This window comes from Pseudonaja textilis, chromosome 3 (assembly GCF_049901715.1).
Source record: "Pseudonaja textilis isolate UNSWEBS1 chromosome 3, rPseTex1.2, whole genome shotgun sequence".
Taxonomy (NCBI): domain Eukaryota; kingdom Metazoa; phylum Chordata; class Lepidosauria; order Squamata; family Elapidae; genus Pseudonaja; species Pseudonaja textilis.
Window position 1 is genome coordinate 189,805,057 of NC_141992.1, and position 22,736 is coordinate 189,827,792.

Genomic DNA, 22,736 nt, shown 5'->3' on the forward strand with positions numbered 1-22,736 from the left:
GCATATTTGCACACACCCTATAGATTTCCCTTATCCCATGAGTATATTCGACCTGCTGTAAAGGGGAGTGCTTGAACAATACTGGGACAAAATATCACTACTATTTTTACAGTGCCATTTGCTCCTAACCGTTAACCCTGATTTCAATCAATTTTTCCAACACTACAGTACCAGCAGAAGCTACGCATCGTAAAGGACACAGGCACAGACATTTAAAGCAGAATAATGAATAACAATGAGCCCTATATGAACATCAGATTTGAGCATGGATGAGTCTTTCATGCAGGTATCTTATTAGAATCTGCTTTCAGCTGCGTATCCGTGTAGATCTACACAAAGTAGATTTTTTCAAACTTGCAAGAAAAAGATGTGCTCTTTTTAATGTGACATACATCCTGATTTTGTTCCTTTAATGGTATGTGGGACCTTGGGAGACAGGAGAAATAAACCTCACGAGTCAGAAGGAAGACTTCCAGTCTAGTGAAGAGAAGAATGACGGGAGACATGATAGTAGTGTTCCAATATTTGAGGGGCTGCCACAGAGAGGAGGAAGGGGTCAATCTATTTTCCAAGGCACCTGAAGGCCAGACAAGGAGTAATGGATGGAAAATGAACAAGGAGATATTTAACCTGGAAATAAGGAGAATTTTTCTGAAAGTGAGAACAATCAACCAATGAAACAGAAGTTGCCTTCAGGAGTTGTAGGCACTTCATCACTGGAAGCTTTCAAGAAGAGACTGGCCTGCCATCTGTCAGAAATGGTGTAGGGTCTCCTGCTTGAGCATGGGGTTGGACTAGATGACCTACAAGATCCCTTCCAACTCTCTTAATCTGTTAAAGACTCACAGCCAGGGTAATGGTTAGATAAGCAGCAACATAGCCTGCAGAAGAAATATGGGCATGGCAAATATTTCACAAGGGATAGAATATGAGCCAGGTTCAGTGGTTAGAATGCAGTACTGCAGGCTACTTCTGCTAACTGCTAGCTGCCTGCAATTTGGCAGTTCAAATCCCACCAGGCTCAAGGTTGACTCAGCCTTCCATCCTTCTGAGGTCAGTAAAAGGAGGACCCAGATTGTTGGGGGCCATTAGGCTGACTCTGTAAACTGCTTAGAGAGGGCTGTAAAAGCATTGTGAAGCGGTATATAAGTCTAAGTGCTATTGCTATTGCTATAACAGAATTGGAAAGGACCTCGGAGGTCTCCTAGTCCAGCCTTCTGCTCAGGCAGGAAACCTTATACCATTTCAGACAAATGGCTGTCCAATTACTAAAGAGGGATGACTCTCTTTAGTTTCTGGGACTGTAAAAATGATAGGGGAGAAATAAATCTCCTGTCTTACAAACCTGAGTTAGTCTTATTAGGTAGTTCAGACCGGAAGCATGCCGAGATGAAGTAATCCTACTTTATTGTTATAGGATTATTATAGGATTAATAGAATCTTGCAAGTTTGAATGTATATTTATCTCCATCACTTCTACAGCTCAAGAAACTTGGGGCGGGAGGGGTCCCTTGTGAAATGTTTGCCATATCCATTTTCCTTCTGTGGGCATAAGCTGTCTCTTCTCTCTCCTGACAATGGCTCTCTTACCCTTGTCTCCCAAAGCCATTCCCATATATCGTTACAGTTCCCTATCCCTGTAGTCTTCCCAAACTTTGCTTCCTTTGAAATCTTTAGCCTCTGGGGTGGAATATGTATTCTGGAGAAATGGTTCTACCTATAGGAGAAGGAGCGGCAGAACCTGGGGGCAGAGTTAAAAGAGGGATCAGCTTAGAAACTCTACGTAGCCACAAGTTGTCTAGGTTTAACCTCACTTGAATTTCATGGACCCTTGTCTAACTCCACGCAGATGCTAAACCATAGTTGAGAGGATTCCTGTGTATAGGTGTAATTAGCAATAAATAATTTTAATTGGATCTTCAAGTGTGGACCTGATCCTTTGCTCCTGACGCTACCACTGACTTTTATGTTGAGCAATCTACAACAGATATGAAATCTGCTAATTGATCTTAAGCCAGGAATTCCCACCGTCTGTCACCTTGAAATGAACCAGCTTTCTTACAGCTGGAGAGGGCTGAATTCCAAATTCCAATTCCCTGGAAACCCCTTTCAAAATGACACCAATCCTTATGGAAAGTGGCCCTGCCACTAAATGTCATAGTAGAATAGTAGTAGTACTGGGATATTCTCAGGAGGGAGGAAACGAAGTAAAGAGGACTTTTGTTCCAAGGAACAGGGATCCTTGAACAGGGAAGACAAAATTGGGTGCCTGATTTTCAAATAGGATAAAAATGGAGGGGAGAACCGGGAGAGAAGCTAAATAATGAATATCTTTGCTTATTTTTCAACCAACTCTGGGCAGCTCCCAATCCAAAATTTAAACACATTTAAAATCAAACAGATGTAAAATTAAACAGATGAAGCATTAAAAACCACAAAAACTTGGCTCCAAATCAAACTCCTAATGTGCAATTATCTAATCCCCTTTCAATGGTTTGATTCTGCAGCCCAACAGGACAGACACAGACTTCAGAGGATAATTAGGACTGCAGAAAAAACAATTGCTACCAACCTGCCTTCCATCGAGGACCTGCATACTGCATGAGTCAAAAAGAGGGCTGTGAAAATATTTACAGACCCTCATATCCCTGACATAAATTCCTGCCCTCAAAAGGACGCTATAGAGCACTGCACACCAGAACAACTAGACACAAGGACAGTTTTTTCCTGAATGCCATCACTCTGCTAAACGAATAATTCCCTCAACACTGTCCAACTATTTACAAAGTCTGCACTACTATTACTATTAATCTTCTCATCACTCCTTACCTCCCATCCCTACCACTTGTGACTGTATGACTGTAACTTTATTGCTTGTATCTTTACGATTTATATTGACTGTTTCCTAATATGATTCGATTGCTTATTGTACCCTACGACTATTATTAAGTGTTGGACCTTACGATTCTCGACTCTTGACAAATGTATCTTTTCTTTTATGTACACTGAGAGCATTTGCACCAAGACAAATTCCTCGTGTGTCCAATCATACTTGGCCAATAAAGAATTCTATTCTATTCTATTCTATTCTATTCTATTCTATTCTATTCTATTCTATTCTATTCTATTCTATTCTATTCTATTCTATTCTACTCTACTCTACTCTACTCTACTCTACTCTACTCTATTCTATATTTGGGAGGAAAACAGATTTTCAAAGCCCTACAAACGACTAAAAGGATGGAGGCCTCCCGAACTCCAGGAGGAAGATTGTTGCATAGGGCAGGGGCTGCCAGGGAACAGGCACCCTTCCTAACCTTCATCAGATGGCAATATTTAGGGGAGCATGCCCACCCTGTCTGACCTGGTAGGACCTCCTGACAAGCAACGTCAACGGGGGAATCCAGGTTCGCTTAACAACCAGGCGACTAGCTTATCAACTGCAATGATTCACCTGACAAGGGAGGCAAGAAGGCCATAAAATGGGGCAAAGTTCATGGAGCAACTGCCCCACTTAACCACAGAAATGTTGGGCTCAGTGGTGGTTGTAAGTCGAGGACTACCTGCATATCACAAATGGAGGAGTGCATTGTTCACACTGCTAGGGGGAAAAAAAAACCCAGATGAATGCACCTAAGCAGAGGCAGGGATCCCACTGCTACCTTCCCCTACACAACAACATATTGACCCCAAAGAACTCAGTCTGATGTTAAATTTACATTTGCTGACAAAGAAATAAAGGGAGAATGGTATAGATCTATTTCACGCTATTTAGCTCTCATCAGCTAGCTATCTATACCCTTCTGGGATTCAGACTGGGGCTGAAAAGCGAAAGTGGAAGCAGTATGCTCCGTCCCAGTGGTCGCCAGTGGGCTGGGGACTACTGATGGTCCATGAGAAAATTTTGGTGGTCTGCAGAGAAATGTCACCCCAAAGCACCCCGCCCCCCAAAGCAATTAATCCAGGCTGCGCGGGAACACAAGGCTGCGCTGCCCACATGGCCCCTAGGAACACAAGGCTTGTGTCACTTGCATTGTGAACAACACAAGGGGGGAAAGGGGGGAAGGGGGGGACTTGCCGCACTCACCCCACGCACCTCGCCTGGCCACCAGGCTGCTTCTTTCTGCTTCTTTCTTCTGCTTTTGGTTGGAAAGACAGAAGGAAGGAAAGCAGCAAAAGTCTTTCTTTCTCTCCTCCAAACTCTGCCAGAAATGAATCTTTGGGACCCTGCAAGGCATCCTGCTCCAAGAGGCTGCGCTGGCATGACAAGTCTCACAAAGATTCATTTCTGGTGGTGTTTGGGGAAGAGAAAGAAAGGCTTCTGCTACTTTCCTTGCATGAAGTCAAAAGTCTCTCTCTCTCTCTCCCCCTGAGAATGGAGCTGGAGACGGTATCCTGCGATCCCAAATAAAGAATGATCAATCGGTAGGAAAACGGGGTGGGGAATTTTCCTGCAGACTTTTGGGGGGATTTTCCCAAGGTCTCTGGTCTGTGGGATTTAAAATTATGAGTTTGGTGGTCCCTGAGGTCCAAAAGGTTGGCGACCCCCTGCTACATCCTATAATGTGTAGAACAGGTTGCCCTGATAAAAAAAAATACAATCTCTCCCTTGATATAGCCAATAAAGCTAGGAGAGTCTGTGACTTAGAGGTCAACATATCAACCTAATATGTAAGCAGCATGGGTTCGAATCTCAGGAGGGTACAGCTAGCTGATAAGAGCTAGATAGATCTACACTAGTCTCCCTTGATTTCTTTGTCAGTAAATATAAATTTAACACAAAAATAGTTTGTTGCAAAGGCTCCTGGATTGGGGCTGAAAGGTGAAAGTGAAAGCAGTATGCTCTGACCAGGTTGCCCTGATTAAAAAACACTTAATTCAGTCTGATCTAATACCCAGGGCTGCTAGGATAAAAAAGGGGGAGACCCCAATATATCAGCCTGAAATCTTAAAAAGAAAACCACAAGACAAGACAAATAGCTAAGATTACCAGGAGCAGGAAGAATTAATGCGAAGCATTTATATTCCGTTTGATGCCCTGAGAATCAACAGACAAAATTGCCCAGCAATCGGTACTCAATTTTCTCTACTTTTTTATAATATCTAATTACAGTGAACCACACTCAATGCAGGAAGCCAGTAAGGAGAGTTGGACATGCATAGAATGAAAAGTAACCTAAACAGATTCCTGGAAAGAAAGAAAAAAAATGAATGTGGGATAAATCCAGGTCCAAGTCCACTCTCAGTTATGGATTTTTCACAGATAATTTTGCATCAGTTCAACACTTGGGGGTCTTTAACTAAGATCTATTTCTCAGGGCTGTTTTCATAGAGAAAAGTAGGAGGTGTTGTGGTCCACCAGTGGCCAGTGGGACTGGTGGCAGACTCAGGCAGTGAGGAAGTTGGGGAGGGATATGGGCCAGTCCTGGATTCTGGGGAAGGCTCTGATGAGTGCTCTGTCTCAGAGGCAGAGATGGGTCAGGGCCATCTGACAGTTATCAGCTGTCTTCAGAGTCAGAGATCAGTGGGGCAGAAGAAGAGCTGGAGCCTGTTCCCAAGGTGCGCATGTGCAGAGCTGCCAGGAGAAGGGAACAGTTAAGAACAAAGGTTGACTTGGGAGTAAAGACCCAGGTAGACGGCGAATGGCCCCTCCCATAGGGAATAAAGAGGAGCGAAAGGGGAGTGGTGCTTGCAGGAGACAATTAGTTGATTTAATTAAGGTGAAGATTTGTTCCTGACTCCTTGCCTGTTACAGCTTTGCGCTTGGAAACTATTGGCCCGACAATTCTCCAAGCCTGATAAGATCTGTGATTGTAAATCACTCTTGAAAGACTGTTTGGCTGGATGTGAATGAGAGGAATTCATTTTAGCCTAAATAAAAGGGGTTTTGTTAGGACAAGGAGTCTGCTTCGTGATTTTGTGAAGCCTAGGTCAGACCAGGAGGAGGGAGGGCTAGATGTGCCACTTTGAGCTCCTACAGGAAAGACGGGATAGGAATCTAATAAATAAAGATCTGACAGATTAAGACAACGTTAGCACCAGCTCCAGGGAGATGCTCTTCAGAGAGTTGTGAAGGTTTCTTACTCCCGAGTCGAGGCGCTGGGATATAAAAGAGCAAAGCAAGATGGCTTACCTGACAAAGCTTTAATATACAAGACATGGAGACATTTCAAAAACATAGGACTAAGTTCATGCAGAGAAGGAAAACTGAGATTATGTGATTTTTTCGATCTGCCCTAGCCAAAGAGGAGGCGGTGTTCGGATGACTTTCTTCCAGATTGACTCATAGTCTGTCAAGTGTGGCGGAAAAGACGGGTGTCTTAGGGCATTTTAACCTTTTCTGCTTTAATTTCTCTCGACAGCCTTCAAAAGGGATTTTGATGAGATAACTCATAGAGGAAGAGAGAGAGAGAGATGGAGAGAGAGAAAGACACAACCCACTCATGTTTAAGCTGACAAACTTTCTAGTTATGAGGTCAGAAATCATTTCTCTATCTGGGCTGCACAAATTGTTGAAAACGCTTCCCAGAAAAACACAACCACACCTCCAGTGAGCTACAGGCATTGTTGGAGAGATATCTGAGATGAAAAATGGCCTTGAACATAATCTCTGTCTCTCTCTTCTCTCTCCCTCCCTCCCTTCACCTCTGAGGCATTTTAAAGTGCTTGCTTCTGTTTCTGTCACCCTAAGTGTTCTTGACTTTTGAGATATTTGTTCCTCCAACTGTTCATCTACTTGAACCCAAAGGTTTCTTCAGAATGAGAAGATAGGTGTCATGATCTCGTGAGACAAGATCCGCCCTTTAGGTACGTCTGTGAGATGACCGAAGACAGATATAAAAAGGGTATAGATAATTATCATGATGTAATGATTTCCATATTGACATGGGCATCGTTTTCTATCCCTGCCTTGGAGAAACTCAACCTCATCAGAAAGTCCTTCCATACATTCCCTGCTTGTCACAATGATGGGCTTCAAAGCTGAACGAAAAAGTCCTAAAGGCAGCACTTTAAATAAATAAATCTCTCTGTGTGTGTCTCTTTCTCTCCTCCCTCCTTCTCTCTCTGCCCCCCTCTCTCTCCCTCCCTCTTCTCTCTCCTTCTCTCTCTTTCTGTCTCTCTCCCCCCTCTCTCCTTCTCTCTCTGCCTTTCTCTCTCTCCCTTTCTCTCCTTCTTTCTCTCTCTCCCTCTCTATCTGTACTTTCTTCTCTCTCTCTTTCTCTCTCCCCTTCTCTCTCTCTCCCCCTTCTCTCTCCTTCTCTCCCTCCTTCTCTCTGTCTGTCTCTCCCTCCTCCTTCTCTCCCCTTCTCTCTCTTTCTGTCACTCTCCCCCTTCCCTTCTCTCTCTCCTCTTCTCTCTCTCCCTTTCTCTTTCTCCCCTTCTCTCTATCTCCCCTTCCTCTCTCTCTCTCTCTTTCTCCCTGTCTCTCTCCCCTTCTCTCTCTCCCTTCTCTCTCTCTCTCTCTCTCTCTCCTTCTCTCTGTCTCTCCCTCCCTCCCTCTTTCCTTCTCTCTCTTCCCTTCTTTCTCTCCCTCTCATTTTTCCCTCCTTCTCCCTCTCTCTCCCCTTCTCTCTCTCTCCCTCCCTCTCCCAAGACAAGATCTGAAGACCATCAGAATGAGGACAATGAAGATGTCTTCAGTTAGGATAAAAATAACAGAGATAAAAATCTCCCCAACCATGGTCGTAAACATTTTTTTTTTATCTCTATCTGTTTGCACATCAATGAAGATAATGGAGGAATCTGAGAGTGATTGTACAGAACAGGAGGGTTTTTTTGAACCCAGAGAGCAGGTGCTTTCATTTGGTCTATCAGTTCATCACATAGATGGGAAATCATTTTTTCTTACCTTTTACCATTACCCAGAACCATTCAGTTACTGAGCAAAACACCATTTTCAACCAGAGGAAGCTTGAAAACTTCCATTTATGCTGCAACATTTATGGGATGAATGGCTGTTTTTTTTTTTTTACAACAGACTAAATAAACCCAAATGAACTAAACTCAGTTCCAGGGTTTTCATATGTTAGGCCAAACAAATGAATGAGATTGATTTAATGCACTGGCTTGATTTATATTACATATTAAGGGAAAAAAACCTGGTTACTAAAGCACGCTGAACTATAAATTATCTACCTCCATTTTAGCTTGGTCTAAGCAAAGCCCAAATAATAATTGGATGGCTTGGAATTCCTTGAGATGGGATAGGGTTGGTGGGTATAGAACATAATGTAACCCCAAATATATCATTTAGTTGTTTTGGGGAGGAAAAGGAGAATCTCTGTGAGGATATTAAGGTAAAATCTAGCAATTATTATAGTAAATGCAGCTATTTTCTGCTCAGTTAAACATAGTTCACATTTGTTTTATTATGCATGGCTGCAGTTCTGCAAAATCTCATCTATGTGAAATCTGTAATCTCTCTCAAAAGATACCAAGGAGCAAACTAGGATCTAGAGCCAATCTGGGATCTAGAGCCAATTAAGGGGCGTGCATAAGTGCACCATCGTGCCTACCATCCCTGTCCTATTGTCCCCATTTATTCGTACCTATTTCCTGTATTCTTACTCATGTTTATACTTATATCTATTATCTTGTAAGTGATTGACAAATCAAATAAATAAATGAAATATAAATAAATAAAAATGTGGTCTACTGATCAAAGCACCAGTCTAGAAACTGGGAGACTGTGAGTTCTAGTCTGTCTTAGGGACAAAAGCTGGCTGGCTGACCTTTGGCCAATCACTGGGGGACTGTGAGTTCTAGTCCCACTTTAGGCATGAAAGCCAGCTGGGTGACTTTGGACCAATCATTAGGGGAATGTGAGTTTTAGTTCCACCTTAACCATGAAAGCCAGCTGAATGACCTTGGACCAGTCATTCACTCTCAGCCCCAACTCACTTCACACAGTTGTTGTGGGGGAAATAAAAGGGGGAAGAAGAATTAGATAAATTTGCCCCTTTGGATTATTTGTAAAAAAAATAAAATTAAAAATTAAATTTATTAAATTAATAAATAAAATCATTTACATGCAAATTACAAGTTCTATCCTATCTAACCCCACCACCCAACCGCCATTACAATTAGTGACGGAGGATTGAAAAAGTAACAGTGATTGGATTCACTCTCAGGGGTGATAAATCAATAGCCAAAAGCTTTGGAACAAAGGTGTCAAACTCGATTTCATTGAGGGACACATCAGGGTTGTGTTTGACCTCGGAGGGCCCGGGTTGGCCTGGCCAGCATGACATCACTTGTGTTGGGAGTTCCTGTGGGGGCCCAAGTGCTCTCCCAGCCAAAATGGGCTCCCAAGCTCTGTTTTCGGATGCAATGGCCTCCTGCAACACTGCCAATGAAAATGGAGCTCAGGGGGGGCATACGTGACCCTTGAGAGCTCTGTTTTTGGCTGGGACAGCATTCTGCAAGCCTCCGCCAGCGAAAACGGTGCTCACAAGGGCCGCACACAGCCTCCTGAGTTCTGTTTTTGCTGGCCGAGGCACCCCACGGTCCAGTCCTTCACTGTTTCCAGGATGGCTCTGCAAGGCAGATCTAAGCACCTCATGGCCTGGATCCGGCCTTGAGTTTAACACCCTTGCTTTAGATTACAGGGGATGCCAACCTGGGGTGCTCGCACTCCCTGGGGGTGCGAAACGATATTCCAGGGGGTGCGAGAAAAGTCCAGGTAATTATATTAAAGAATAAAGTAACGATCTTTTTTTTTTTGGATAAAATATTATTCGGAATTCACATAATTTATCCTTGAACAAAATATAAATTTCAGGGGGTGCAAGATTCGAGTGAAATTTCTTTAGGGGTGCAGGGCGAAGAAAAGGTTGGGAACCACCGCTTTAGAAGACCAGGTTGCAAGCAATGCTCTGTGCGATCCCGAAAATGCCATTTTCTATTATATTTTTTTCCTCCAAGTAACTTTTAGAAACCTGCTTTTTAAACTTAGTCATCCTTTGGCTCAACATATCTTTATTCTATTTTTTTTAAACTCTGTGATTATTTTAATTATAATCTTCTTTTGATCTATCCATTTTTTATTATTTTTAGCTATTTTAAACACCAATTTTGGCATCAAGGGGAGCAGAATTTCCACAAACTTTAATACTACGGTGTTCCTATTTTTATTTTTTATCAAATAGGCATGCATAAAATTTGCATGGAAGTATACAAGGGAAGAATAAATCCTGCTGAAATACAATTTCTAAATTACAATGCCAATTTTTATTTCTAATAAACACCCAGAAATACCAGAATAGTAGACAGCAGGGATGTTCAAAAGAGCACACCCTCTTCCTAAAATATTCCAGAGATATTTTCCCACCCAAAATGGGCCAGTCTAAATATTCCATGGTCCTTCAACCAATCTGAAGCCATGTAGACAGAGGATAGTTAACAGATTCCTGTATACACAACCACTGTGGTTACCCAACACACTAAACTGTAAATTTGGATTCACAAGCCCCAAATGCTGAATTTTAGGGAATAAGCTGTACCCAAACAGTGACACCCTATTAGAGGGGTGCAGTGTCCTAGAGATGGAGCTCTCGCCTCACAATCAGGAGGCTGTGAGTTTGATCCTAGGTAGAGGCAGATATTTCTCTCTCTGGGCACAATGAGAATATATCTGCTGAACAAAATTCCGCATTGGTGACAGGAAGAGCATCCAGCCAGTAATCACTCAGTTCTATTCAGTTGCCCAGACTCCTCTCTCATTAAAAGAAAGAAGATGAAACAGTGAAACCCTACTATGGCTTAATTTGGCGACTAAGTCACTCTGAATTTTAAGGGGAGGTTGGATATCCACAATGTGACAAAACACGAACCACCCGGTCTCATTTTAAATAATAATAATAACAACAATAAACTAGGGGTGACATGATAGCAGTATTCCAGTTTTTGAAGGGTACCACAAAGAAGAGTGGATCAACTTATTTTCCAAAGCACTTGAAGGCAAGACAAGAAACAAGGGGTAGAATCTAATCATGGAGAGAAGCAACCTGGAATGAAGGAGAAACTTCGTAACAGGGAGGACAATTAATCAGTGGAATGGCTTGGCTCCAGAAGTGGTGGGTGCTTCATCACTGCAGGTTTTTAAACAGAGACTGGACAACTACTTGTCTCAAATTGTATAGGGTCTTATTGGGCCTCTTGCTTGAGCGGGGAGTTGAACCAAAAGATCTCCAAGGTCCCTTCCAGTTCTATTCTGATTAAAAAACAACAACTGGATCACGTCTTGAACACCATCGGCATTGATCAATTCATGGTTAGTCAATTGCAAAAGGCAGCTCTACTCAGAACAGCTTACATCCTGTGACGATATCTATAATACCATCAAACATCCACATTTGCCTAGCCCAAGTCTTTGGAAAGGATTCGATAGGTGGACAAAAATGCCAAATCCAGTCTAAACATGTGGCTCAACATATAATAACTTCAGTGTATATGTCTGCTCAATTTTACGAGATGACCAGGCTGAGCCGGAGGGAGGGGATCAAATGCATCATAAGTCATGAGTCCCTGTGTGCCCACAAGAGAGCTAAGTCCAGCCCACCTTGAATGCCTCCCTTATCTCCCACTCATTTCCCTTAACAGTTAGTTGTTCAGATTCTTCTAGGGAACTTAAGCTTCCAGTAAACTTTTATACTCATTTGAACTGCTCGAATCTCCTGATTTACTCGGCATTTGAGATCACTTCCCCCAAATGATTCTGGTGGCCCATGGAGATAGTAATATCAGTATTACTATAAGTATGCAACAAAAATAAACAACTACACGACAAAAAAAAAAAAAGAATAGTAGCTGAGAACAACCATTGAAAATAAATATATAATTGTATTATAATGAATTGATTATAATTATGTTACCATGAATTAAATATAATTACATCATGTATAATAATAACTATAACTCACAGAGTCAGCTAACCACCCAACCTCTGTGCCTGGGAGAAGAGCAAGTCTTAAGGACTTCTGAATGACCGCCAAGGTTGGGCTCAACCTAATCCTAAGGACCATGGGGTAACCCACAAGCCATCTCTAGCATACTGCACAAACCCAGCCAGTATTTTATTCCCTGTCGAATCACAGTTTAGTTTCTAACATAAATCAGATGAAGCAATCCATTGTGTCATGACCGGACAAAAATCAAAGGCAGGAAGGGTTCATAAGCGATTGAAAAGAAACTTCTTTTGCAGGAGTAATGAGTAAATAAATCCCTATACGAGGTGGGGAAAATGGAACCTAATTTTTATCTCACTGTAATCATTTTCCGAATATAAAGAGACCAAGAGCATGTCAATAACTCTTTGTTTCTTCTTGCACAGAGGTGGCCCTTTTTAGAAATATGGATGGACCTCCGGAAAAGGTGAAAATCAGCTTGATGTGAGGGCCAGGAAACCCAGGATAAACTGGCATTTATTTTTATATTTAATGAGGGGTGGGGGATTGGCTTGTTTTTTTTTCTCCCCTATTCTACATACTGTTAGCAGAATTTGTCTTAATTACTAGAAATGGCTGAGAATCTTGATTCACTGCAATGGGTAGTAATGTGATGAGAAAAAAATGGAACGACCAATGTGCCACACTGTTTTGCTGCAGCTGCCTCCCCTTACTACTACTTGCATGTTGACATCGCAGTGCAGGCAGGAAAGGGATGGAGTTTGCAAGGCAATAATGGGATGCTTGTTTTGTCAATTCTCTCCCCCCCCCCCATCCCATGAGGATCTTCATGATACTGCATTGCAGGGAAGCATTCAGTTTCCCATCTGCTATCTGAAGATCCTTCAGAGGGGGAAGATTATGGCTGGCTTTAGGACATTTATGTAGTAGTAATAGTTAGGAGTTTAAATTGGTATCTACCTCTCTTTCCATCTATCCAGCTATCCAACATCTATCTTCCTAACCGTCTTTCACCATCCATCCATCCATCCATCCATCCATCCATCCATCCATCCATCCATCCATCCATCCATCCATCCATCTGGATCCATCCATATCTGCCTGCCTGTTTGCCTATCTGTCTCTTTTATCCACCCATCCATCTCTCTATCCATTTATCTATCATCTATCTACCTAAACCTCTTTGGTCATCCATCCATCTACCAATCCATCCATCTGTCATGTTCTATCTCTCTCTCTCTCTCTATCAATTCATCTATCATCCTTCTATCTTTCACCATCTATCCATCCATCCTTCATTTATCTACCTAACCATTTCTCACCATCCATCCATCCACCCGTCCACCCATCCATCATCTTTCTTTTTCCTTTTCCTTCCTTCCTTCCTTCCTTCCTTCCTTCCTTCCTTCCTTCCTTCCTTCCTTCCTTCCTTCCTTCTTTCCTCACTCCCTTCCCTTTCCTTTCTGTCTCTCTCATGCATCATCTATCTAAAGTATTTAAGTATCTCTCTCTTTTTATCCACCTCTAACTATTTATCCATCTCTCTCTCTCTCTCTCTCTCTCTCTCTCTCTCTCTCTCTCTCTCTCTCTCTCTCTCTCTCTCTCTCTCTCTCTCTCTCTCTCTCTCTCTGTCAGGCACCCATGAGTCCACCAAAGTAAAAAAAACATATTAAGCCTAAAACATGCCTAAAATCTATAGCACACCCCATTTCATAGTCTGGAATTACAAGTCTTCAGCCACCTTGTTTTGATGGTGTCTGCCACCTGTAAAGGCCTTTCGTGCTTTCTATGGAACAGAGCAATGACCTCTGCTATGTTTCCAGGTCAACTAACACTCCGAGAAAAAGGGACGTTTGGATACCTAGGTTAATTCTGCCCAGGGGCGGCATTTTTAATCAGCTCTTGTCATTTAGTGGAAAGGCTAGGTAGAAATGTCTTTCCTTGGATATGGAAATGAAGTCAAACCTAGGTGGCAGGTGATATTAAAGAGGAACATTAAACTTACATGCTGTTTTCCCACGATGTTATCAAAAGGCAGCTCAGGGCTCCAGGATCCTTCCGTGAATGTCGCTCCGCTGTTTCTCCGTTCTGAAGAAGGGATAGACTCTTTGACAATGTCTTCGGGTAAAGTCAGCAGGCTTTCCTCGGGCTGTTTGATCAAGTAGGTCTCAATGTTGTGCTTCCTCAAAAATTCATTGCGTTCTTTGCCATGTCCTTCCTCCACCTTGTAATCCCCGTTGAGACAATCTAAAGTCGCCTTGGATATGTGGATCCGCCTACACAGAGAGGTATATAGAAGGAGCAGAATGGAGGGAAGTGAGGCACAGGGGGGCAATTCTGAGGAACACAAATGTTGCAAAATGCTTTCTGTGGCTGAAAAAAGTTCTTTTGCAGGTTCTGTCAGGAGTGGGTTCGCATGTTTGGCTGCCAATGAATCCATGGGTAGAGTAATACCCATGGTTATTGTGTTCCAATATCGCAGGGGCTGCCACAAAGAAGAGGAAATCAAGCTATTCCCCAAAGCACCTGAGGGCAGGACAAGAAGCAATGGGTGGAAACTGATCAAGGAGAGAAGCAACCTAGAGCTGAGGAGAATTTCCAGACTGTTAGAACCATTAATCAGTGGAACAACTTGCCTCCAGAAGTTGTGGATGCTCCAACACTGGAAGGTTTTAGAAAGATGTTGGATAACCATTTGTCTGAAGTGGTATAGGGTTTTCTGCTTAAGTAGGTGGTTGGACTAGAAGACCTTCAAGGTCCCTTCCAACTCTGTTGTTCTATTCTATTCTATTCTATTCTATTCTATTCTATTCTATTCTATTCCTATTCCTATTCCTATTCCTATTCCTATTCCTACTCTATTCTTCTCTCTCCTCTCCTATTCTATTCTGCCTAGCCTAGCCTACTCTATTCCTGTATGTACAGATAGCCCCCAATTTACAACTGCTCATTTAGTGACCATTTGGAGTTGCAATGGCACTGAAAAAAGTGACTTATGACCATTTTTTCACACATAACCATTGCAGCATGCCCGTGGTTGCTCGTTCAAAATTTGGACAATGGCAGCTGGCTCATATTTAGGATGGTCATAGTGTCCCAGGATCATGTGATCACCTTTTTCGAACTTCTGCCAATCAAAGACAATGGGGAAGCCAGATTCCCTTAACAACCTAATTTAACAACTGCGATGATTCATTTAACAACGGTGGCAAGAAAGATCGTAGCATCGGGCAAAATTCTCTTTAACAAATGTCTCACTAAGTGGCAGAAATTTGGGGTACCATTGTGGTCATAAGTCGAGGACTACCTCTATGTGCCTCCTCCATGCTGATTCCTGGCAAATGTCTACACTAGTCCCTGTGGTTTTCTTGGGAAGCGGTTTGATCTTGCCTCTTTTCTAGGGCTGAGAGGGAATGACTGGCCCAATTTTACCCAGATGGTTTTGCATCTAAAATGGGACTAGAACTTACAATCTCCTAGTTTCTAAGCACATAGCAATATTAGCTGAAACAAAATTCAGTTAGCATTAATTGTTCTCCTTTTAAAAAAAGCTTCTTTTCAGAAATATATAAAGTCCATGTAGTGTAGTGTAGTGTAGTGTAGTGTAGTGTAGAGTAGTGTAGTGCAGTGAAATGAAGTGAAGTGAAGTGAAGTGCAGTACAGTATAGTTAGTATTCAGCAGGTTCTGACCAGTCCTGTTGAAGTGGTAGCGGACATTTTGAGTAAATACCAACTCTGATTGCAAATACCAACTCTGATTGGCCCCACCCCCATCTATTCTCTGCCTCCCAATTCACAGCTGATCGGCTGGGTCTTCTTTTGTTGCCCTGCATAGAAGAACGGAGCTGGAAAGCAGGTTAGTGGAGTGGGGAGGGAATGGGATTTTGCAGTAACCTTCCCCTGGAGTGGGGAGGGAATGGAGATTTTGTAGCATCCTTCTTCTGCTATGCCCACCAAGTCCCGCCCACCAAGACATGCCCACATAACTGGTAGTAAATTTTTTTTGAATCCTACCACTGTTACAATGGTGTAAGAAAACTTTTGAAGTTTCTTCCTTTTTAACAGCAAAAATGCCTCACATGCCAATATGAAACACTCTGCAATTTGTTTTTTTCTTTCTTTCAGCACTTCCTGGGCTGATCAAAGAACCACTTCATTTTTTTCCTCTTTAAATTTTACTTTATTCCAAAAAAAAATCATAAAGACAAAACAAAATATTTTAAAAGTGGTGCATGTCCTGGATAGAGAAGAGGTATTCATTGTGGTCGTTTGTGGTAGGTAGACTTTCTGCAAATCAAATATGATCACAGACTGTGAACGGAGGATTTTAAAGTTTTGAAGAGTCCTTTCTAGGATTGGGACCAGTGGTGGTATGCTACCGGTTCAGACTGGTTCGGCCGAACAGGTATTAAAAAAAATCCCTCTGAGGATCAGCTGAGAGGAAGAAAAAATGTCTCACAGAGGAGAAAGAAGAGAAAAACGCAGGATTGGTCCTCCCACATGCCACTTTCTCCTGTTTTCTACCCTGGTGCCTTAACCACTAGATTAAGCTGGATTTTATTTTTCTTAGTGGTTTTTATTGATTTTAATATGATCCTATGTAGATAAGAACCACTTTTGCATTGTTACTGGCAGTGACGCTGAAATGGGGCTGGAGGGCTATGTAATTTTGAGCATATGGCAGTTTTCTGCCTGGGCTGTAAATATTGTTATTAAGCTATCGGCATCTTTTGCAGCGAGGCATTCTTGTTCCGATGACTGCAACATTTCTGATACGCAGAGATCAGGGACATGAAGTTGAGTCTGGCCAGCAGGGAGATAAAGGGCTTTGTCCAGAATTATGAAATGCCAGAAAGAAAAATGGATATATCCCTGAACAGAAGACCAAGCACTCAAATGTCTTGATGCTAGTATACTTCAGAGCATTATTATAAAATTGTGACTTTACACCTGAAGCATAGCCAGATGAATTTTATATCAGGGTCGTGTTTTTGGTTCTGTGAGTATGGGATTTTAAAGAGAATTTTGCAAACTCTGCACTATAGATTGCATAGTGGTCTTCTCCAGAGTGACATATGAAAACATAGGAAGAACAGTTGCAGGAGTTGTCCATTCTAGTGAAAAGGAAGAGTTAGAGGTGACATAAGAGCTGTGTTTCAATATTTGAGGCGCTGCCACAAAGAAGAGGGGGTCAACTTATTTTCCAAAACACCAAAAGGAAAGACAAGAAACCACGGATAGAAACTAACCAAGGAGAGAAGCAAGCTAGAACTTAAGACATTTTCTGACAGTGAGAACAATCAACCAGTGGAACAGCTTGCCTTCAAAAGTTGTGGGTGTTCCATCATTAAATGCTTTTAAGAAGAGTCTGGAAAGCCATTTTGTTTGAAATGATATAGGGTCTTCTGCTTGAGGATATGGTTGGCTAGAAGACCTCCAAGATCCAACTTTGGTGTTCTATGATGTTCTATGAAAACGTTCTATGACAGTCACTGACTTCCCTGATTAGAAAAGATGTTTAGTAAATCCATGGTCATCTGTGATATGTATGTATATGTGTGTGTGTGTGTGTGTGTGTGTGTGTGTGTGTGTGTGTGTGTGTGTAAGTAACTGGCCCACATTTATGGCCATGCTTAGTGTCCCACAGTCACATGATTATAATTTACAATATTTTGCCTAGAAACTGGGTTATGCCAGGCAGGGGTGGGATGCAAATATTTTTACTACTGGTTCTGTAGGCATGGCTAGGTGGGAGTGGCTAGGTGGGCATGGCCATGTGACTGAGTGGGCCTGACCTTTTTTGCAACACCCCCCCTCCATGCTCCAGGGGTTTTTTTTGCCTCCTGGGCCTCAAGGAAGCCTCCTGGGCAAAGCAGTAAAACAGTGAGGGGGATTCCGGAACAGCTGATCATCAGAACAGCTGATCATCAGAAGAAAAAAAAAGAAATACCAGTTTGGCCGAACCCATAGCTGTTTTTTACTACCGGTTTGGCTAAATGGTAGCATTTTTTACTACCTCTTCTCCTGAACTAGGTTGAACCAGTAGAATACTGATGCTGGGGTAGAGTCTAGGCAACTGAATGGAGCTGAGTATTTATTGGCCTTTTGCCCTTCCTGTTACCAATACGGGGTTATATTCAGCGGATATATTCTCATTGTGCCCGGAGAGATAAATATCTGCCTCTACCTAGGATCGAGCTCACAGCCTCCTGATTGTGAAGCAAGAGCTCCACAACTAGGCCACTGCACCACTCCATGGGTTTATTTAATGATCGAGGCGCTCACTTAACATCACAAAAACAGGTTGTAAAATCAGAACCATCACAGCTTACAACCATAATGGAAAAGTTCCGTTAGAGTCATAAGTCAAGAGCTATCTGTAAAGTTTAAGAAGAGAAGCTATGTAGAGGCTAGATCTCAGGAACTTCAAGCCACGTACATAAGATCAGAGGTGGTATTCAGCAGGTTCTGACCAGTTCTGGAAAACCGGTAGTGGAAATATTGAGTAGTTTGGAGAACTGGCAAATATCACCTCTGACTGGCCCCGCCCCCATCTATTCTCTGCCTCCTGAGTTCCAGCTGATTGGCTGGGTCTTCTTTGGTTGCCCTGCAAAGGGGAACAGAGCTGGAAAGCAGGTTAGTGGGGTGGGGAGGGAATGGTGATGTTGGAGTATCCTTTCCCTGCCATGCCCGCCAAGCCACACCTGCCAAGCTATGCCACGCCCACCAAGCCACGCCCACAGAACTGGTAGTAAGATTTTTTGAATCCCACCACTGCATAAGATGCCCATGTTTCTGCAAGTAGAAGTTGCATGGGCTGAATGACACATCAAGACTTTCCTCCAAGTCACCCAGTGAGTTTCCAGGCCTGAGAGTTGGTTTTTCACAGAATGAGTCCAACACTTTCACCACTAGGCCATCCCTGTAGATCAAGGTTCTCCATACTTTAAGATTTGTGGACTTCAACTCCCACAAGTCCTCAGCCATTCCTCCAATCCTGGGATTTGAAGTCCACAATTCTTAAAGTTGCTAAGTTCAGACACTTCTGCTGTAGACCACTGTTGGCATAAAGCTTGATTGAGAAAACCCTTCCTTATCAGAATGATGAGCAAATCCAAGAAAACAATGCTTATAACCAAGAGATCTAAGAGAGGCAGGAGTTTTTATTCCACATAGGGCCTCGGAAGAGCCCAAATGTCAGTATTCCTGATGTAAAAGTAGGACTCAAAATCTAGAACATGATGGTGTCATTGGAGCAGATTCCACTTACCCAGGTATTCCACCTGACTCAAGTTTGTTCGCAATGTCTACATCCCACGACCAAACATCAAATTGCCATTTCCGCAGACCTAGGACCCCACACAGCACGGATCCAGAGTGTATGCCAATCCTCATGTCCACATCATGCTTTGTTCTTGACCGAACGTACCTAAAAATGAAAAGATTCAATTCAATTAGATGAGATCTAACTATCTATCCACCCATCCATTTAGAGCTAGATGGATGGGTGGATGGATGGATAGATGGATGGACAGACAGACATCAGACAGAGAAGAGAGAGAATTCGATCTAAAATTACAGAACCATCATGATATATATATAAGATGGACAACTATCTAAGGAATGGACAATATTTCTCAACCAAGAGTTACATTTCATGTTTGGGCTACATGCTGAAGTTGTCTTCCAAGAAGACAGATGGTGGTTGCATCTATCAACCCTCAAAACAGCAAGCCTCCGGCGGACCGTCTCGGGGTTGCCATTCAGGGGGGAAGGCCTACATATGAAAAACCTCCCACAGTGGACAAAGAAGAAGCAGCTGGCCCACAATCAGCTGGAGAGCAGGCTGGCAGCAGAAGAAAGAACTAGGCCCAACAGAAAGATTCCAGGCCTCTCAGGTCTCTCTAGAAGTACAACAGCCATGTGGGTGGAGCAGGCGCACGCAGGGGTCGGGGTTAAGTAATAGGCAGGAAAGCAGCAACGGTTTTTGCTGCCTTTGTTTTGGTTGCTTTGTGCCAATGTTTCCAGGCCTGTCAGAATTAAAAGCATTTAATCAAACCTTTTATTTCTATTTCTTGGTTTTGGAGAATCAGAACATTGACAGGCAACAGATAACAGAGAATCAGAGTTGGAAGGGACCTTGTAGGTCATCTACTCTAATCCCCTGCCCAAGCAGGAGGCCCTACACCATTTCAGACAGATGGCAGTCCAATCTCTTCTTCAAAGTCTCAAGTGATGAAGCTCCCACAACTTCTGAGGGAAATTTCTGTTACATTGGTTGATTGTTCTCACTGACATAAAGTTTCTCCTTATTTCCCAGTTGAACCTCTCTTTGATCAGTTTTCAAGCATTATTCCTTGTCTGGCCTTCAGGTGCTTTAGAAAATAGCTTGACCCTCTCCTCCTCTCTGTGGCAGTCCCTCAAATATTGGAACACTGTTATCATGTCTCCCCTGGTCCTTCTCTTTACTAGACTAGCCATGCCCACTTCCTGTAACCATTCAACAATTCTATTCTATTCTATTCTATTCTGTTCTGTTCTGTTCTGTTCTGTTCTATTCTATTCTATTCTATTCTATTCTATTCTATTCTATTCTCCAAAGCACCAAAAGGTGGGACAAAAAGCAACGGATGGAAACTCCATCAAGGAGAGAAGCAACCTAGAACTAAGGAGAAATTTCCTGACCGTGAAAACAATGAATCAGTGGAACAACTTGCCTGCAGAGGTTGTGAATGCTCCAGCACGGGACATTTTTAAGGAAAGCTTGGACAACCATTTGCCTGAAATGGTACAGACTGTCCTACCCAAGCAGGGAGTTGGACTAGAAGACCTCCAAGGTCCCTTCCAACTCTGCTATTCTAATTCTAACTTACTTGTTATAATGCAGAACATAGAATAATAGGCTGGGAAGGAACTTTGCAGGTCTTCTAACCTAACCAAATGTTCATGGCAGTAGACCCTACCCCATTCTGAACAAACGGCTTCTCCAGACTTCTCTTGAAAATCTCCAGTGATAAGAGCACCTACAACAGTGGTGGCTAACCTTTTTTTGCTGAAAATTGCATGCACGCTCATGTATTCGCATGCCAGCACCCAGAAGGCAATGCACATGGCCCCCCCACATCCCCTGTGCATGCGCGTGTGATCCCCCTGCGTGCCATGAGTCTCTGTGCATGGGCGCAAGACCCCCATGCACCATGCATCTCTGCACATGCACACAAGAGCACCCTGTGTGCCCCACGACTCCACGCATGCATGAGTGTCTCTCGCATAACCCTGCCCCCGTGCATGTGCACCAGATACCCAACAGCTGTCAGGCGGGTTGTGTGTGTGCATGCACAGTGGGGCTCTTCCAGGCGACCTCTTGGGTGCAGGCAGAAGTGGGTCTGCATACTACTTCTGGCATGCGTGCCATAGGATTGCCATCACAGACCTACAACTTCTTAAGGCAAGTCCTTCCACTGATCAATTGTTCTCACTGTCAGGACATTTATCCTTAACTCTAAGTTGAATTGCTTTGATAAGCATTCATCTTTTACTTCTTGTCCTGACACTCTGATCTTGGTAAATATAGACACATCACAGCACTGGAATATGCTTTACCAAGGCATTGAGAGTCTGTGTCATGCCCCTGGTGGAGACTGACTCTGAGGAAGAGGAGGAACAGCCAACAGGGAGTGGAAGTGCAGCTCCAGAGGGGGTGGAGGAGGCTGGGGAAGGGCAGAGGCCGGCTGAGCAGTCAGAGGAGGATCCAGGCCCATCTCCTATTCATCCTAGGGCACGCAGGGAGGAGAGGATCAGGGAAAAGCGAGGTCTACTCGGGAGGAGATTACCATAATCCTCCTTGTGGCTTGCAGCTGGGAGCTATGTATATAAGTGTGTAACTGCTAGTCAGAATTGCTGGAGTCAAATTTAATGTTTCCTTTGAAAGAGGTTTATCTTTGCTGGAGTTCTTCCCATGGACTCTCCCCGTTATCTTCCTGGAATGTATGATTAATTATCTTGGCTTGCTTCGGAACTCTCGTCAATGCGGTTTGTTTTTGGTTTCCTTTTGCCTCATTATTTAGTTTTGTGACTTTAAACTGTGCCTAATAAAACAATGAAGTTAAGTTGAAGGCATTACCGTACTTTAATGTATGTTTTGGGTTTTGGGTTATTTTGAGAGACTGCGGGTCATCACAGTCTATGATGTATTTCTTGACTTTTCCTTTAGTGCTGATCCTAAAAAACAGAAGCTATCCATCACTTTGATACCTCCATTGCCAGTTCTAAACTGATTATATGAAACACTTTTATGTTCCCCCAAACATTTCTAAATATGTGAAAATAAATACGCTGAAACTTTCAGAAAGTTGAATCAGATATGAATAGAGGCATTAAGATCCCATTATGCCTATGGGGTTAATGTTATTAACATAAATATTGTCCTTCATTTGATCGATGTCTTTAGAAGTGTTCTAATGTTAAAACCTAATGCACATTTTCTCCACATTACTAGGTTATTTAGGAAATTTATTTGGGATAGTAGGCCCTTGAGATGCTCATTAGTTAAATTGAGATTATCCTTGGAGGAAGCTGGTTTTAATATATCTAATTTGTCAGAAAAAAACCAATGGTTCCCTAGGACACGCCATCTACCGGAAAAAAACACATACCAACCACTACCTAAATGCACAATCCCATCACCACCCTGCACAGATCAACTCCATAGCCAAGACCCTCATCTCCAGAACCAAACGCCTAGCTGACAAAGACCACCTGAGAACAGAACTACACACCTTCACTAACATATTAATTTCCAATGGATTCCAAAGAAACATAATTACCAAC

At 42.8% G+C, this 22,736-nt stretch overlaps 1 protein-coding gene across 3 annotated transcripts in view; it reads right to left on the minus strand.

The window, feature by feature from the left end:
• ADCY8 (adenylate cyclase 8) overlaps positions 1–22,736 on the minus strand; it is a 146,252-nt gene that overhangs the window by 50,055 nt on the left and 73,461 nt on the right. For all 3 annotated transcript variants that reach the window (XM_026703673.2, XM_026703672.2, XM_026703671.2), the window contains exons 6-7: positions 19,177–19,335; positions 13,912–14,182 (exon numbers count right to left, since the gene is read on the minus strand). In XM_026703673.2, the coding sequence (XP_026559458.1) occupies positions 13,912–14,182; positions 19,177–19,335 (430 nt within the window). The remainder of the gene's footprint in view (positions 1–13,911; positions 14,183–19,176; positions 19,336–22,736) is intronic.